Raw genomic sequence first — 18,996 nt, 5'->3', positions numbered from 1 at the left:
TTTACAAAGCTGAAAGATGGAGTCTTCAGACACAACTCTTAGTGCATCATGAAACATGGTACTCATATAGAGTGGGACATTAAAAGTGCTCTTGTTTAATAGCCGTGCAAGCAGCCGTGATCTCCAGTAACACACACTCACCTGCAACCAATAAACTTTCCTTAGTATGACTGCGCTGACCTAATGGAACCTAAAAAACAAAGTCGTCTCACCGTCTACTTTTATGTTTGATGCAGGAAACAGTCTGGGAAATGAAGCCGCCATGTCCAGAAACATTAACAAGCTGGTTGTAACTCCTCCCGGTCATAACGGGCAGCCGAAAAGAGGTCATCTAATATTTGATGCCTGCTTCGAAAGCGGTAAGTGATGAAATGTTCCTTCAGCTTAGACTATTATGGAGTAGAGTGTTTTTAGGAGGTGTCATCACTGCTGTGGAATTGATCTTGGTGGAAAAGGGCCTTCATGATATTGGTATTACTAATTGTTTGGTTTTATTATTATACTGTCTTCTAAGGAGTCATCATCTTCTGTGATGCTGTTCATAGCACCATTATCACCTTCTTAAAGAGGACCCATAACAACTCAAAGCAAGGATAAAAACATTATTTAGGATTCCCATATCCTGATTTCAGCAGCAGAAATGTCTCTTAAAGGACAACTGAACAGGGAGGAGTTAAGCTTACCCAGAAGCCTTTTCCTTTAAAGAGAATCTGTATTGTTAAAATCGCACAAAAGTAAACATACCAGTGCGTTAGGGGACATCTCCTATTACCCTCTGTCACAATTTCACCGCTCCCCGCCGCATTAAAAGTAGTCAAAAACTGTTTTTAAAAGTTTGTTTATAAACAAACAAAATGGCCACCAAAACAGGAAGTACATCCATACACAAGCAGGCTGTATACAGCCTTACTTCTGAATCTCAAGAGATCACTTGTGTGTGTTTACCTTCTGTCCCCAGCTTCTCTCATGCACTGAACGTTACAGGCTTCCTGCAGACAGCTCTGCCTATGTCGTTAATTCCTTAGTATGTGACAGACCAGCTCCTTTCACAGCCTCCAGAGGAGGATTTTTATCCAGTTCTCTTCTATCACTGATAAGATAGCAGAGAAGCTGCTGGCTTATGTAAATAAAACACACACTGGAGTGTGCATAGCAGTGGTGCTCAGCAGAGCTCGAATATTCGAGTAGCTCGAATATTCGAGCTCTTTTTCAGCTATTCGAGCTCGGTATTCGAGCTCCGAATAGCTGGAGCTATTCGAATGGGCTATCCGAGTACACTCGAATAGCCCATTCACTATTCGAGCTATTCGAGCAACCCGGCGCTATTCGAGCTCGGTACCGAGCTCGAATAGCGTCATAGCCCAGATTGATGTCCTTAGAGCCAATCAGAGGGCTCCCAGGCCCTCTGACGGCAGCCAATCACAGAGGGGGACCCTGGCCAGCCCCTACCCTATAAATAGCGGCCGCCATGTTCCGTTTCTCCATGCTTGCCTGAGACTTGTACAGAGAGAGAGTTGCTCCTTTGTGCTTTGGCTTAGCAAGTGCTCTATTGTGATCATTTACCTAGCGTTTTTGCTCACCTACACCTGCCATATACACCTATATTGTTGTTAGTTAGATAGACATTGTATTTTAGTTAGTAGCTTGTGTGTTACATTAGAGACAGGCAGCTGCTGCAAGCTTACAGGTTTAGGCCTCAGGGGGGCCTTGCCTCTGTGGGCAGCTGTCCTCTGTTTATTTCTCTCATCTATACCAGTATTTCTGCTGTCCTTTACTAATAGTATTGTAGTTATACTGTACTAGGAGTAGGACACTCACTGACTGTCACTGTTTATAGGCTACTAGCTAGCTCCTGCGTGTGTGCACTCACTCACTGTCTGTGTGTACACACACTCTATTTCCTTCTGATTACTGATAGATTATTGTTGTACTTACTTACTACTTACTCTTACTGTACCCGTAGGGACACTCACTGTCACTGTTCATATAGGCTACTAGCTCCTGCGTGTGCGCACTGCACTCACTGTCTGAGTGTACACACACAACACACACTCTATTTCCTTCTGATCGCTGATTGATTATCGTAATTAGTTAGTTGTACTTACTGTTACTACTTACTCTTACTGTACTAGGAGTCTAGGACACTCAGTCACTGTCCATAGGCTACTAGCTCCTGCGTGCGTGCACTCACTGTCTGAGTGTACACACACCCACACTCCATTTCCTTCTGATCGCTGATTGATTATCGTAATTAGTTAGTTCTACTTACTGTTACTACTTACTCTTACTGTACTAGGAGTCTAGGACACTCAGTCACTGTCCATAGGCTACTAGCTCCTGCGTGCGGTCACTCACTGTCTGAGTGTACACACACCACCCACACTCTATTTCCTTCTGATCGCTGATTGATTATTGTAATTAGTTAGTTCTACTTACTGTTACTACTTACTCTTACTGTACTAGGAGTCTAGGACACTCAGTCACTGTGTTCATAGGCTACTAGCTCCTGCGTGCGTGCACTCACTGTCTGAGTGTACACACACCCACACTCCATTTCCTTCTGATCGCTGATTGATTATTGTAATTAGTTAGTTCTACTTACTGTTACTACTTACTCTTACTGTACTAGGAGTCTAGGACACTCAGTCACTGTGTTCATAGGCTACTAGCTCCTGCGTGCGTGCACTCACTGTCTGAGTGTACACACACCACCCACACTCTATTTCCTTCTGATCGCTGATTGATTATTGTAATTAGTTAGTTCTACTTACTGTTACTACTTACTCTTACTGTACTAGGAGTCTAGGACACTCAGTCACTGTGTTCATAGGCTACTAGCTCCTGCGTGCGTGCACTCACTGTCTGAGTGTACACACACCCACACTCCATTTCCTTCTGATCGCTGATTGATTATTGTAATTAGTTAGTTCTACTTACTGTTACTACTTACTCTTACTGTACTAGGAGTCTAGGACACTCAGTCACTGTGTTCATAGGCTACTAGCTCCTGCGTGCGTGCACTCACTGTCTGAGTGTACACACACCACCCACACTCTATTTCCTTCTGATCGCTGATTGATTATTGTAATTAGTTAGTTCTACTTACTGTTACTACTTACTCTTACTGTACTAGGAGTCTAGGACACTCAGTCACTGTGTTCATAGGCTACTAGCTCCTGCGTGCGTGCACTCACTGTCTGAGTGTACACACACTAAATTTACTTGTGATTACTACTGATTATTGTAACTGCTAGTTGTACTTCCTGACTGTTACTACTTACTTACTGTACTAGGGGACACTCACTCAGTCACCTCACCAACCAACCCACTCCATTAAAGTACCCCACTTTTCACCCGCCCTTTTAAAAAACTTTTGTCTATACGCCCAAAACATTGAAGATGTCTGGAAGTGGCAGCCAGCGCGGTTTGGGCAAGGGGAAGGGCAGCAAGGGAATCAGGAGGAGAGGGAGCAGCATTGTGGCAAGCCGCGGGCGCGCCACCATGCACAGTTCCGCAGCAGCAGCAGCAGCGTCAGTGGCTAACATTCCTCCCATAGCCACTGGCCGTGGACGCCTTGGGCGCCGCCCAGCAGGAGCATCTGCAACTCACGCTGCAGAGACACAGCAGCAGCAGCGTGTAGCACCTGCTCCCATTTTCCTCCAGCCGGGTCGGAAACGTCCCATTGAGGAAAAGCATGCAGACACTGTGGTGCAACTCATGACGGAGGATGAGCAGCCCGCCATCAGCTCTGCATCTGAGGCCTCCACCCTCACCACCACCACCACCACCCCTGTTCGCAGCAGCCGCCCAGCAGGGTCTGGGGAGGAGGCCAGTTCACCGTCACTCGCTGACCTGTCATTCAGCAGTCTTTTGACCCCAGGCATCATGAGTAAATTGTCTGCTGTTGTTGGCGATCTTGAGGAGGAGATGCTGATGGGCACTTTGGGGGATGAGGGATTGGACAGCAAGACTGTGGCGACAGTCAAGCAGCCCATCCATGCATCAGGAGAGGAGTTTGGGGGGTCCTCATCCCAGCAGGACATGTTTCAGGAGGGGGAGGATGTTGATGACCCGGTGACAGACAGAGACTGGGTGCCACCACCTCCAGGGGATGTCGTCCTCAGCAGCTCTGAGGAGGAGGAGGAGGATGCTCTTGTGGGCCTTGCAAGGAGGCGCATTATTGCAAGCATTGGCAGCAGCAGTAGGCAGGTCCCACAGCCTGCTGGTGTCTCAGGCTCAGCAGCAGCAGCAGCAGCAGCATCTGCCAGTACCACCACCAGCCGCACCCAAGCCCCCCAAGCCCCACCCCCAACCACCACAGGGAGACAGGCAGCAGCGCTTCCATGCCGTAGGGGGATGTTTCTGTCTCCAATCTGGCGCTTTTTCACCATGCCCACAGTGTACAGCAAGTACGCCACTTGCAACCACTGTCAGCGGAAGTTGAGCAGAGGTGCAGACCCCTTAAAGTTCTGCACCAGCTCGCTCATCAACCACCTTGCTGCGAAACATTTCCACCAGCATCAGGAGTTCCAGAGGCTGAAGGCATCTGGTGCTGGCAGTGGCACCACACCCATCACTGCACAGCCTTCAGCAGCAGCAGCAACAGCAGCCACCCGCCCTCCTGCTCCTCCAGCAGCACCAGCAGGAGTGCGGAAACGCACTGCTCCTCCCCCCTCTGCAACTCCTGCCGCCGACACTGAGGCCTGTTCTGGCAGCCAGTCCTCAGTGGCCTCCTCCGCTGTGTCTGCTGATTCCCGTGCCAGCAAAAGGCCACGCCAGAGCCTTTTGAGCGAGTCCTTCCAGGGGGTGGTTAGGGCTCTGCCTCCCAGCAGCCGTCGCGTGCGGCAGCTGAACGGCTTGCTGGCACGGGCCATGTGCTCCCAACTCCTGCCGTACACGCTCGTGCAGGAGGGGAGCGACATTCGTGCGCTGCATGCTTGCGCAGCCCCAGACTGGCAGCTCCCCAGCAGACACTTTTTCTCCCGCAAGGCCATTCCTGCACTGCACCGCTTTGTGATGGCCAATGTGGAGCGAGGGCTGGAGCACGCGGTTGGTGAAAGGGTCCACGTCACCATGGACTCCTGGAGCAGCCGCTTCGGGACAGGCCGCTACCTGTCCTTCACTGTCCACTGGGTCAGCTTGGTGGAAGGGGGTGAGGATGGGAGAGCAGCAGCGGGCACAGCAGCAGCAGCAACACAGTGGGTGGTGCCACCCCGCAGGGTCAGGGGAACTGCAGCAGGTTCCTCCGATCCTCTGCCATCCTCCGGCACACCTGGCCAAACCCCCCGCCTCAGCAGCAGCGTGAAGGCCCGCCACTGCCAAGCGCTGCTGCACTTGGTCAGCCTTGGGAAGACCAAGCTGACGGCAACCCATGTGTTGGCCAAACTCCAGGAGCAGGAGAGGATTTGGCTGACCCCCAGAGGCCTCAGAGTCGGAGAGGTGGTGGCCGACAATGGGGCCAATCTGGTTGCCGCAATAGACAGGGGAAACCTGACCCACATCCCCTGTCTTGCCCACGTGCTGAACCTGGTGGTGCAGAAGTTCTTGCGCACCTACCAGGGGATGGGCGAACTGCTGGAAACGGCAAGGAATGTTGTGCGTCACTTCCGGCGCTCGGCTGCAGCCTGTGCGAGCCTGGAAGACGTGCAAAAGGAGCTGGATCTGCCACGCCATCGGCTGATCCTTGACGTTCCGACTCGCTGGAACTCCACCCTGGCGATGTTGGAGCGTCTGGTTGAACAGAGGCACGCTGTCAAACAGTACCTTGCCCTGGCCACTGTTTCCGCAGCTCAGAGAAGGGACAAGACCAGCAACATCCCGTCCATCGTCCCCGATGATGACTGGAGGCACATGCAGCAGGTGTGCTTTGTGCTGGCTCCCTTCCTGCAGGCCACAAACATGGTGAGCAGGGACCATGCTATGGTCTGCGAGTGGGTGCCCCTGGTTTCTCTGCTGAACAGGGCCCTCGATGCTTTGCTGGAACAGGGAGCGGCAGCCTTGGACCAGCAGGAGCGGCAACCAGCTGCGCAGTCCACCTCTGAGGGGGAGGAGGAGGAGGACTTGGTGGAGGTCCCTGACCTGGCTGCTGATGAGGGGGATCAGCACAGCGCAGCTGAGTTGGTGCGGGGGTGGAGAGAGGATGAGGCGGCAGAGGAGGAGGATGAGGACAGCACTGACGTCGATGTGCCAGCAGACGTGGCCCGCCTCTTCCCAATGGCAGCGCACATGCTGACGTGCCTGCGCAGGGACCCCAGGGTGATCCAGATGAAGCAGAGGGAGGACATCTGGATCAGCATGATGTTGGACCCACGCCTCAAGGGGAAGTTGAGCCAGTTCCTGCCGCCTGCAGGAGGAGACCCAGCGCAACAAATAAGGAGCTTGCAGCAGGCCCTTGTTGAGCGCTTGGAGGAAGCCTTCCCCCAGCCTTCCACCCCCACTGTCCAGCAGCCAGCACAGAGGCAGCAGCAGGTGCCTGCATCCAGCAGCAGCAAGCGCCCCACAGACCTGCTGTCTCTCAGCCACGAGCTCTACAGGACTGTAGAGGCTCCGGCAGCAGTGACTAGAGAGGAGATGCATGCAGCAGCATCCTCCTCCGGTCACAGCCAGCGCCTGACCCGCATGGTGGCTGACTACATGGGGTCGTACAGCGGGCTTGACAGCGATGCCCCTGTTGATCCCATGGAGTATTGGGTCAAGCGCATGGAGATCTGGAGCGAGCTGGCGCAGTACGCCCTGGAAGTGCTGTCCTGCCCCCCTTCCAGCGTGCTGTCCGAGCGCTGCTTCAGTGCAGCTGGTGGCGTGGTCACCGAGAAACGCTCACGTCTGTCTCACAAGTCTGTGGACAGACTGACGTTTCTCAAGATGAACCAGGCGTGGGTGGAAGGCGAGTTCCTGGCCCCTGTTGTCGGCGAGAGGGGGACATGAACTGGCTGCCGGAACCATCGTTAATGTGCCTTACCACCCTTTACCACCTCCAGGCTCCTGCTCACTAAGCCAGCCTGGTTCACTTTGACTATTACGTCGCCTGCAGCCACACATTTTACACCTACAGTGGGCTGCTGTGTACTGCCCTTCTGCTGTCTGTCTGTGTTTCCCACTGCCAGGGTACACAGAATTACCTTCTTCTGCTGCCACTCTGCCACCAGCTATTACGTCAAACAATAGCTATATTGGTTGCAAAACCAAAACCAAACAAACCATTAAAAAAAAAAAGGTTTAATTTTTCTGAGGTGCCCGGGTTGAAAACTGTGTTGTCCCAGTTGTGTATTGGACACAATGTGGGCTGCACGACCGCTGTCTGGGACCTCCTGTTGTGTTTATTTACAGCCCTGGTATCACCGCTAGGTACCAGGGCTATTATGTCACGCTGCCTACCTGCTGCCACACTCACACTACTCCTCCATACCTCCTCCTGCTGCTGCTGCTGCTGTCTGTCTGTGTTTCCCACTGCCAGGGTACACTACACAGATGATTTACCTTCTGCTGCCACTCTGCCACCAGCTATTACGTCAAACAATAGCTATATTGGTTGCAAAACCAAAACCAAACAAACCATTAAAAAAAAAAAAAAAGGTTTAATTTTTCTGAGGTGCCCGGGTTGAAAACTGTGTTGTCCCAGTTGTGTATTGGACACAATGTGGGCTGCACGACCGCTGTCTGGGACCTCCTGTTGTGTTTATTTACAGCCCTGGTATCACCGCTAGGTACCAGGGCTATTATGTCACGCTGCCTACCTGCTGCCACACTCACACTACTCCTCCACACCTCCTCCTGCTGCTGCTGCTGCTGTCTGTCTGTGTTTCCCACTGCCAGGGTACACTACACAGATGATTTACCTTCTGCTGCCACTCTGCCACCAGCTATTACGTCAAACAATAGCTGCTCACATTACTCCTCCATTCCTCCTGCTGCTGTTGCTGTCTGTCTGTGTTTCCCACTGCCAGGGTACACAGAATTACCTTCTGCTGCCACTCTGCCACCAGCTATTACGTCAAACAATAGCTATATTGGTTGCAAAACCAAAACCAAACAAACCATTAAAAAAAAAAAAAAAAAAGGTTTAATTTTTCTGAGGTGCCCGGGTTGAAAACTGTGTTGTCCCAGTTGTGTATTGGACACAATGTGGGCTGCACGACCGCTGTCTGGGACCTCCTGTTGTGTTTATTTACAGCCCTGGTATCACCGCTAGGTACCAGGGCTATTATGTCACGGCGAGCTGCCTGCCTCATTGACTGCCTGCTGCCACACACTCATCCTCCTCCTCCTGCTGCTGAATATACCTCCTGCTGTCTTTGTGTTTCCACTGCCAGGGAGCACATACAATGGCGCTTCCAACATGCGTGCGCCCACCAGCTATTTGTTACGCTCAAAAATAGCTGCATTTCTGTAAAAAAAAAATTGAAAAGAGAAATACGTGAAGAAGAAGAAGACGATATTGAAAAAGAAGGAGAAGGAGAAGATGAAGATGAAGAAGAAGATGAAGAAGAAGATGAAGAAGATGATGAAGAAGAAGATGAAAAAGAAGAAGAAGATGAAGAAGATGAAGAAGATGAAGAAGAAGAAGATGAAGAAGAAGAAGATGAAGAAGAAGAAGAAGAAGATGAAGAAGATGATGAAGAAGATGAAGAAGATGATGAAGAAGATGAAGATGAAGAAGAAGAAGAAGAAGAAGAAGAAGAAGAAGATGAAGAAGAAGAAGAAGAAGATGAAGAAGAAGAAGAAGAAGATGAAGAAGAAGAAGAAGATGAAGAAGAAGAAGATGAAGAAGATGAAGATGAAGAAGAAGATGAAGAAGAAGATGAAGAAGATGAAGAAGAAGAAGAAGAAGATGATGATGAAGAAGAAGAAGAAGATGATGAAGAAGAAGAAGAAGATGATGAAGAAGATGAAGAAGAAGAAGAAGACAATATAGAAGAAGAAGAAGAAGATCTAGAAGAAGAAGAAGAAAGATAAAGAAGAAGAAGAACAAGTATATACAGTAACACTACTGAACAAAATTAAGGACACAACTTCTCTTTCCACATTTTTTTTTAAAGGAACATCCCCACATAATCACTTGCTGTTGTTACTTGGAAAAAAAAGATGTTTCTTGCATCATTCACCCTCAAAACAAGTGTTGGAAGCTATTTAAGGCCAATTCGAATAGTCAGCTCGAATAGTGAGCTCGAATACCGACTCGAATAGTGAGCTCGAAGTCCGAGGTCGAATCGAATAGTAAAAATTATTCGACTCGAATATTCGACTGACCTCGAATAATTTACTATTCGAATTCGACCAAACTCGAATTTTAAAAAGGGGTATTTGAGCATCACTAGTGCATAGAGGAACAGTTCAACACTGAAGAACTTGGCAGCCTTCCAGACACAGGCCGACAAGTCTGACAGGGGAAAGATACATTGATTTATTACAGAGATTTATTACAGAGATGGTTATAGTAGAAAGAGCTGCAGCAAGCCAGATCACATTAGAATAGGTTTAGGAACTTGTAGGATGGTAGAAAAAACGTTGTAATTTTTGTTACAGAGTCACTTTAATGAATCCCACGTCACACCTCACGCTGCGTTGAAGGAGGAAGCGTAGTAGTCACGTGATGTGGTGTGACGTTGCGTGGGATTCGTTGAAGAAGACGGCCGGTGGGTAAGTTTAACCCCTGCCCCATCAGCTGCACTAATTAGGAGGATGAAAACCAAATGAAACTCATTCGGATATCATCCGAAGCTCATCCCTGAAACTGAAGCGAGAGGGATATGGAGGCTTCCATATTTATTTCCTTTTAAATAATACCAGTTCCCTGGCAGCCCTGCCGATCTCACTCACTGCAGTAGTGTCTGAATTACACAACGGGAACAAGCATGCGGCTAATCTTGTCAGATCTAACAATAATGTCAGAAACACCTGATCTGCAGCATGCTTGTTCAGGGGTTATGGCTAAATGTATTAGAGGCCTTCATGCTTGCTATCATCACCAAAATTGCTACAGTTGCTGTATGTACTTGGTTGTATGAACCCTTGGATAAGTGTTGTATTATTTAAAGAACTACTCCAGCGAAAAAAGTAAGCAGTTACAATCTGACAGAACTGACAGGTTTTGGACTAACCCATCTCCTCATAGGGGATTCTCAGTTTTTCTTTGTTCTCTAAAGCATTTCCAGAACAACAGTTGCTACAGTTGCTAAGTCTAACTGGCAAATCGTAAGATACCAGACAGCCTCCTGTAGCCACTGCTGTTCAAGAAATGATTTTGGAAACCCTGAGAACCCCCCCCCCCACACACACACACACACCACCACCACCACCACCACCACCTTCCCCAGGAGGAAATAGTTAGTGCAAAACTTGTCTGTTCAGTCAGATTTTAACTGTTACTTTTTCACTGGAGTAATCCTTTATGTACCGTAATTAAATTTTGAGGCAGTGTCTGATATTCTAACCCGGTCACTGCTGTTAAAGGACCACTATGGCGAAAAAGTAGGCAGTTAAAATCTCCGCCTACCTCTGCCGTCATACCATCGCTATCCAGTGATTGGTGAAGCTGTGTGTGCCGCTCCAGACTGGATTCGCCCCCCCGCCGCCCGGCTCATTAGCAATCATGAATATGCACTGCTTCTGTGGACTGGATCCGCCCCCCGCTGCCCGGCTCGTAAGAGTCCCGTACGCCGCACATTAGTACTACTGCACGCACACTTCAGTGAACAAAATAAATTGCGTTTTACTCACCTGGGGCTTATCTCAGCCCCCTGCAGCTGATCTGTGCCCACGACGAGTCCTGACGGCGAAACCGGAAGTGGCCGCCGGCGGGACTCGGAGCATCAGAGCGACTCGTCGTGGGCACAGATCAGCTGCAGGGGGCTGAGGTAAGACCCAGGTGAGTAAAACGCAATTTATTTTGTTCACTTAAGGTTCACTTTCAGCCGAGGGGTCATCATAGAGGGCTTCAGGCTTTATAATTGTGCATTGCCTGAAATGCAATGCGAATGCACAGCAAATTTTTCTGACAGAGCCCGCCATAGCTAGGCTCCTGACCCCGCCCCCCGCTAAAGCTTGGTTTGAAAAAAAAAATCGTGAATAAATCGAAATCTCAATTTCTAAGAGAAAAATCGCAATTTCGATTTTTACCCAAAATCGTGCAGCCCTATTGGCAGGTGATGTAGCTGCTGCATGCTTTTTTGGCTGTTGGAAACAGCTGTAAACAGCTATTTCCCACAGTGTTCACAGACAGGAAACTGCCAGGAGTACCACGGTCCTCAGAGTTTCTTGTGGGAGGGGTTTCACCACAATATCAGTCATACAGCGCCCCCTGATGGTCTGTTTCTGAAAAGGAATAGATTTCTCATGTAAAAGGGGGTATCAGCTACTGATTGGGATAAAGTTAAATTCTTGGTCGGAGTTTCTCTTTATACAGTTTTATTTTACAAAAAAAAATTGTTAATAACAAAAACGAAGCGAAACAAAAGAAAACAAAAAGAGGTTTCAATCCTTTTACCCGCTATCCAATAGTTGTTTTTTTTTTTCCAAGTTTCCCAGATTTTGTTCTTTGAATATTACAGCTTAGATCAGACACTTCCATCATTAAACAGAAAACTTCCATTGCGTGGGAGTGACAGGTTACTTTTTGTCTTGGCTTCTGTAGACCTTGTGCTTCCCGCCTCATTAGCTGGGCAGGAGCATTTCTCAGGTTAGGGGAGTTCTCCTGGAAGGTTCCCGGAAAAAGGAACCACCGGTGGCTCTAATTTGACACTTTCCCTTGATCTGATTTCTGCATGAACATTGCAAGTCTGTGTCTACTTGTCAGACAGATGGGTTCGTTCTGTGGCGGCGTTTCAGCGCGAGGTGTCTGGCTCTCGTCTTCTTGCTTAAACAGATTATCTGGTAATTAGAGAGACAGGCTGTAAATTGCAGATTTTTTGCGTGCGAGTTGATTTAAACAGGCATCTGTAACACAATTGTTAATGTTTCGGTACTGTACGCATCCATTATTGGAATTTCTGTGGCCATCTCCTCGACATCGGATTCGCAGCCGCGAGTTCACTAGGTGACGATGGTACATGCAGGGTGCAGGGGGTTAATGGAGGTGTGACCAATACATTTGTAAAGCGGAAATGACATAAGAAATACCAGGCGACAGTAGCGTAGCTTCTGAGCTCCAAACCCCACTGCCAGTTTTACATTGGGCCCCCTCAAGTGCTCTACAGGTGAAACATGGAAAAGTAGAATATCAACTTAAAAGGTGAAACTAATATATGAAATTGACTCATTACATGCAAAGCCAGATATTTCAAGCCTTTATGTGTTATAATTTTGATGATTATGGCTTACAGCTTATGTGAACCCCAAAATCAAAATCTCAGACCATTAGAATACTATTATTTAGTACTTATATAGCGCCAACATCTTCCATATCGCTGTACAGAGTATATATATTGTCTTGTTACTTAAAGGGAACCAGAGACGAAGCACCCTCATGTATTTTACCATATATATCAGTGGGAACATTAGAGAAAACACCTAACCTGCTCTCTGTTTCATTATTTACTGTTCAGATTGCTTCTTATCGGCCCAGATAAAATCCCCGACTGAGCATTCAGTCTGGCTTTTTTCAGGAATCTTTATAGCTAAGTCTGTCTTCTGTGCTGTCTTTTCAAGCCTAAGCCTGCCCCCTTGTGGCTCTGCTCAGGAATCATTATAGCTGAGTCATTATAGCAAAGCTAGACTGAATGCTCAGTCGGGGATTTTATCTGGGCTGTTAAGAAGCAATCTGAACAGTAAATAATGAAACAGAGAGCAGGGTAGGTGTTTTCTCTAATGTTCCCACTGATATATATGGTAAAATACATGAGGGTGCTTCGTCTCTGGTTCCCTTTAACTGTCCCTTGGAGGGGCTCACAATGTAATCCCTACCATAGTCTCATGTCTATGTACGTATCGTGTAGCATATGTATGGTAGTCTAGGGCCAATTTAGGGGGAAGCCGATTAACTTATCTGTATGTTTTGGGAATTTGGGAGGAAACCGGATTGCCCGGAGGAAACCCACACAGACACAGGGAGAACATACAAACTCCTTGCAGATGTTGACCTGGCTGGGATTCAAACCGGGGACCCAGCGCTGCAAGGCGAGAGCGCTAACCCCTATGCCATCATGCTGCCCAATATTGTGAAAAGGTTCAGTATTCTAGCAGAGGCGTAGCTATGGGGGGGAGGGGGAGCCATCTGTCTCTGGGCGCAGCATCTGAGGGGCGCTGTTACAGGTATTACTTTCCCTGATGCATCCCCGTTGAAGAGTCTGAAAGAAAGAGGAAGGATCCAACTTTCTCTCCTGCTTCCCCCTGCTTTCTGCCCTGGAGTTTTGTTTTCAACTCTGTGCAGATCAATTTTTATCCTAATGTGTGTGATGGTGCCTGAGTGCACGTGTTTTCTATTGAATGTGCAATAAATATGTGTTTTACGCTTTTAGAAATCCATGCAAAACTGTCTCAGACATCTTAAGAAATAACTAGACAGTGCAGTTTCCTTCCAAAACTGTTGTAAAATAGCAGGAGTTTCTCAGACAGTAAAGTGTGTCAGGGAAATAGCTGTTGCCGAGGTAACCAGTACATCTGCTGTATTGCATCAATGCCCAGCACTGGAAGGTTTAAGTACAGAACAGGCTCACAGCACATATGGCAGCAGGGGGGAGGAGCACTTCACAAATCATGCCTAACCTGCATTGCTGCACTATCTGTAGAACTACTGTTACACACTTCTTAATCTGCGGCAATTTAGTGATGGATTTGCACTTTTCTTAACTGTAGTGCAGTTCTAGAAATTTGCGCTAAGCTGCTGCTATTAAGTAGAATTTTGGAATGTTCTTATTATTATGCAGAACTGCTCCTGCTGGTTAGAACAGTTTAAGAAGAAAAAACTGTCGGTAATGCTTTGATAAATCTGGCCCAAAGTGTCAGACTCTAATCAGCTAATTCATCCAAATACCTGCAAAGGGTTCCTGTTTCATATGTTAGTTTCACCTTTTAAGTTGAATTACTGAAATAAATGTACGTTTGCATGATATTCTAATTTTTTGAGTTTCACCTGTATACATAACAATTAATTTGGAGCACCAAAACCTGCCATGGATTGCTGCAGTGTGAGTGGGGAAAGCAGGAAGAGGAACTGCCAATTAATGGTTACACCTAATCAAACCACATATAGAGTTGATCATTACCAGCATACCACCAAAAAGGAGCTAATAAAGCAGTTGAAGGAGGGCCCCTCTGCTCCAGGGGCCCTGGTGCGGTTGCTACCACTGCAGCCCCCATTGCTATACCACTGCTATGAGAGAAAAAAGGGAACCACTTCTTTTAGGGCTTATGTCCATGGACGTGAATTTGCAGTGTTTCCCCACATGTGAATTCAGATAGGGAAACACAGCTTAATGAAACCAATAGGCTGCCGTCCGATTTGCATGCTTGGAAAAAAAATCATGGGGCATGCTGCATTTTTCCGCATCACGCATGTGAATCCCTACTGCCATGCATGGCCTGGCTAGAGAGATCCGGATACAAGCAGGACCGGCGCTACCATAGAGGCAGAGGGGGCAATAGCCTCAGGACCCCACAGCCTGTAGGGGCCCCCAAGGTGTCTCCCCCATCTTAACTGTAACTCCCCTGGGCCTCTGCAGAGTCTTTGGCAGAGTAGCGTCATCTGTGCTGGTGGGCAGGTGAGATGCTACATGGCCATAGACCCTGCAGGGGCCCCAGGGAGCAGAATTAAAGGAATACTATCAATACCCAAGTGTTCTAAAATGACAATGTACAAATATCTATGGAGCTGTGTAAACTACTTTTCATGTTAAATATCAGAGGCAAAAGCTTTCATTCATTGTGTGTAGGATTTAGCTCTATTGGGACAAATCAGTCGCAAAAGGGGTGTCTGCTTCAATGCACAGCCAGTGCTGGTTTTTTTGCATATCAGACTACAGAGTATTTTCCTCTGAAAGCAAAAAAAAAAAATATATATATATAAAAAGCTGTGGAGTCACAGACTATTACAAATGTTTATAACAAGTTACATTTCCTCTGCTCTCTGCAGACAGCTCAGAAACACAGGCAGCTGCTGAGAGCTTTCTCACACACAGGGTTAACAGATGCACTGTGAGGGAATTCCCCCTCCCCTCATTGTTCACTCTCCCATCAGAATTGAGCAGACTGCCCTCAATTAAGAGTGAAAGGAATGTGTTACAGTACACAAAAGAGATAAGCAAATGAAATGTACACATCATTATTTACCAGCACTTCAGGAACTCTCTCACTTCCAGGTTAAAAAAAATATGTTAATCGATAGTGTTCCTTTAAGTTTGAAGGTGATTGAGAGGGAGAGTCAGCAGCTGGCTCAGGGGCCAAGGAAAGACATTTGGCTGCAACAAAGGACCCCTAATGCCGCTTTTTGGTCCGGTTGTGTCTGTTAGGAGTCCCCTGGGCTAATTCTGTGTTTAATTGGCATTATTCCCATCCTTTTAAATTGATGTATTTATTTTCATATGTTAATTTGCCCAGGATAGAAAGCCCAGTGTGATTTGAATTATAAAACATCACATTTTTCTTAATGGTATGCGTGACTAGAGGTGTGGCAAGGGTGTGATTAGGGGTGTGGTATGTGGTTGCCTTTGTGGTAACCTACACTAGAGAGCCAAGTTTGCTTACACTATAATGGGATCTCAGAGTTTCTCTTTTATCTCCTTTTTGAGCCTAGACTTTGGCATAGCTCCCAACTGTCCCTTTTTTGGAGGGACAGTCCCTCTTTGGGAACCAAATCCCTCTGTCCCAAATCCCTCTTTCTTCCTCATTTGCCTCTCTTTCAGGACTAATGTACAGATTTATGTAAATAAATGTATTTTTCTACAGAAAACAAATGTGTTTAATTGACTCTAAACTTTATTCCCATGATTTAAATGTATATATTTCTTATTTTCAAATGTTAAAATGAAAAAAAGCTACTAATTATAGAAAGGACCAGAGTTGTTTGAAGGATAACGCTACATCTTTTGCCTCTGAATTTTTTTGTGATATGCAGGGTGAGGGGTGTGGCAGGGGTGTGGTTAAAAGGTGTGACAAAAGCGTGTCTTAAAGCAGTAGGATTAGCCATACCATGCCAGGGAAAAACACATATATTACTAGTAGATAAATATTCGATCTACTTGCATAACACATGTATTGTACTGTCCACGTTTTGATTTCAGTGAATTTTATATAGTAAATGAAGAGAATGCTGTTCCTGGTGGGAACCATGTCTTCTGCCCACAGTTTGAGGCTAAATACTGATGTCATTTCTGCCCCTAATATGTTTCAGATAGGCAGCTAAGCAGGGAAATAAATGGAAGAGAATGAATATACTATAGATAAAAATAACCCCCCCAGCATGCAATTGTTTGGCACTGACTAATAAAGGGCCAGCGCTCCTAAAGTATGTGACAACTCCAAAAATTAAAAGCAGAAAAATGTTTCAACGTTTTGACTGCAGGATTAGCATCTTTATCACTTAAAGAGACACTGAAACAAATACATTTTGCCCTTTTTACCTTATTATTCGCTTCAGTAGTCTCAGCACAAGTAAACCGCCGCATCCCCGCCGCAAGACGAGGGGTTTAGACCCTCCAAATCGCCGAGCAAGCATCCACGACCAACTTGGTTGTGGATTTTGCTGCGCTGAGAGGCAGAGCTTTCAGCCCCAGTTCTACCTCCCCCAGCTCAGCTCTGTCAATCGACGAGCGGATCTCCGCCTCTCCCAGCCCCTCTCTATGAAGGTAGAGTGAGAGGGGCGGAGAGAGGCGGCGATTGATATCTGGAGAGGCAGAGCTGAAGCTGAAAGCTCTACCTCTTTCAGGAAATGCCGGCCAGATTGCCCCCCGGGGATTTGGGGGGTCTAAAGCGCTCATTTAGCGGCCAGGATGCGGCGGTTTACTTGTGCTGAGAGTACTGAAACGAATTATAAGGTTAAAAGGGCAAAATTAATTCGCTTCAGTCTCTCTTTAATACACTCAGACCAGTTGCTGTTGAAATTTGATTTTTATGGTGACAATCCAGCTTTAAATTGTCCAGCTTTCTTATCTCAAAATCTTAGGAGGTATGCTTTGGTTTCTCATTACAGTTGCTAAGATTGCTGTTAATTTGCTGTCATAAGAGGCTCCACCCCTTCCACATGGAAAAACAAAACCCCACCCAGGAAGTAGTGTGTAGCATTGTATCGTCTGTACGGTGTATCGGCTCACACTGGCGATATCCTTGCCTTCTTTCTGCCGGATTATTTCTGGTTTGCAGCAGCACAGCCTCTATTATAGAACGATAATAACTCTGACACAGCTAGCAGAAATGAGCCTGGTGTGAAATGTAAAAATGAGCTTTTTTTTCCTCCCCCTCCGATGTTTGTTGGTGAATATTTTTCTTGAAGTCTTGGTTGCCAGAGGCCTGCAATGTATTGCGCAGCGTGTAGCTGGCTCCTCAGCAGGAAAAGGATTAAACAAATAATCCAATGCTATGGACCTACAGCAATGTTCCTCGGTGCTCCAAATCTCTCCTGCACAGTGTGGAACGCTGTGGATTTATAGTACATGTCATGTTCCATGAGTGCGAGTCATGATTATTGTCTCTTGCCAGGGAAGGTTTGCGTGGAGGACGCACCGAGGAAGCTAGACGAGTGCAACACCCGAAAACAAGCACGTTGCTGCACATTAACTGGAGAGTGTTTATAGAAACAGTGACTTGCTTAATGTGGACCTGAACTGAGAACCTTCTCTCTGCTCTAAAAGAAAAGCAACAGATCTAAGGCCACGTTCACATCTTGAAACGCGAATGGCCATGCGTTCCGTACGAACGCCAGCCAGCTGCTTTTCTATGAGTTGTGTGGCTGATCCCATTCACTGAAAGTGAATGTGAAGTGTTAAATGGGGTTTAAAAGTTCGTTTAAAAACATAAAAACAAAGTCCTCAGGAGACAGTAAAATGTGGATTTGAATTCAACGTTATTGATCTCCATAGATGCTCAAAAAATCAATAAGGTACAGTTTTTTGGTACATCAAAATCAGTTACAAAAGATATAAATACAGAATGATTAAATTGCTGTGTAATCTGTATATGGAATCTATTGTCTGTAGTAGTCTTCTTTGAGCGTATGCATGTGTGTATATGTGTCTATCTGTAAAGAGAATGAATGAATGTGTGTATGACCAGACCTTCCTGCTGGTTTCTTATATATATGTTGGTTCTCAGTATTCCTACTGTTCTGCCTTCTGATTGGACCAGCAATAATGCTATGATGTAACTTTTGAGTCTTCAACTACATATGGTTAATATCATGAGCAAAGCCTCTTTTCCTAACTCAGAATAACCTAGGGTTGAATCACGTCACCCAACAACCAGCTGTTGATTATGTAACCAAGATACAATCTCTACAACCAGAATCCCAGCTTGACAGAGATCTATTTTCTACACTTCTAACGATGATTGGTCTTGACATTTGTGACCTTAACCTTTTCACCTCCCCCAGCACGAGTATCTACATCCCTGTATGTACACAAATACAAACAAATATAAACAGATGGTTCTGTTTCTATTTTTAGAACACACTGACTCTATATCTCCATCTTGTGGCCAAAAACTAAAACCACATCCAAATACCTTATTATACACCTTCCCATAGAAATATGAAATACATGTTGATTATTTTTAAAAACCCTTGGTGGTGAAAGGGTTAAATTCCACAAGGAAAGGAACACAAGCTCACCAGACCTCTAAATGTTCATTCTAAACCTTATACTGTATATCTATTACCCAATATTGTATAAGTATCACTATATTAAACAATAGCTTTGATATCTCAATCTCATGACATCCTATATAATTTCTCATCCGGCAGGGCCCTTAGCCAAATGTAGAAATCAAAATCCGTCAATGATATATCATTTGTTTAAAATCTCAAAACATTCAACATATAACATGAAGAAAGAAAGAAAAATCGAGAGCCTCATT

At 46.4% G+C, this 18,996-nt stretch overlaps 1 protein-coding gene across 7 annotated transcripts in view; it reads left to right on the top strand.

Moving 5' to 3' along the window:
• AGBL4 (AGBL carboxypeptidase 4) overlaps positions 1 to 18,996 on the top strand; it is a 2,106,705-nt gene that overhangs the window by 166,686 nt on the left and 1,921,023 nt on the right. For all 7 annotated transcript variants that reach the window (XM_068239049.1, XM_068239042.1, XM_068239046.1 and 4 more), the window contains one exon: positions 237 to 359. In XM_068239049.1, the coding sequence (XP_068095150.1) occupies positions 263 to 359 (97 nt within the window). In that variant the 5' untranslated portion in view covers positions 237 to 262. The remainder of the gene's footprint in view (positions 1 to 236; positions 360 to 18,996) is intronic.

This window comes from Hyperolius riggenbachi, chromosome 6 (assembly GCF_040937935.1).
Source record: "Hyperolius riggenbachi isolate aHypRig1 chromosome 6, aHypRig1.pri, whole genome shotgun sequence".
NCBI classification, from domain to species: Eukaryota; Metazoa; Chordata; class Amphibia; order Anura; family Hyperoliidae; genus Hyperolius; species Hyperolius riggenbachi.
Note: the sequence above shows the minus strand (reverse complement) of the source record. Positions and strands in the feature narration are given on the sequence as shown.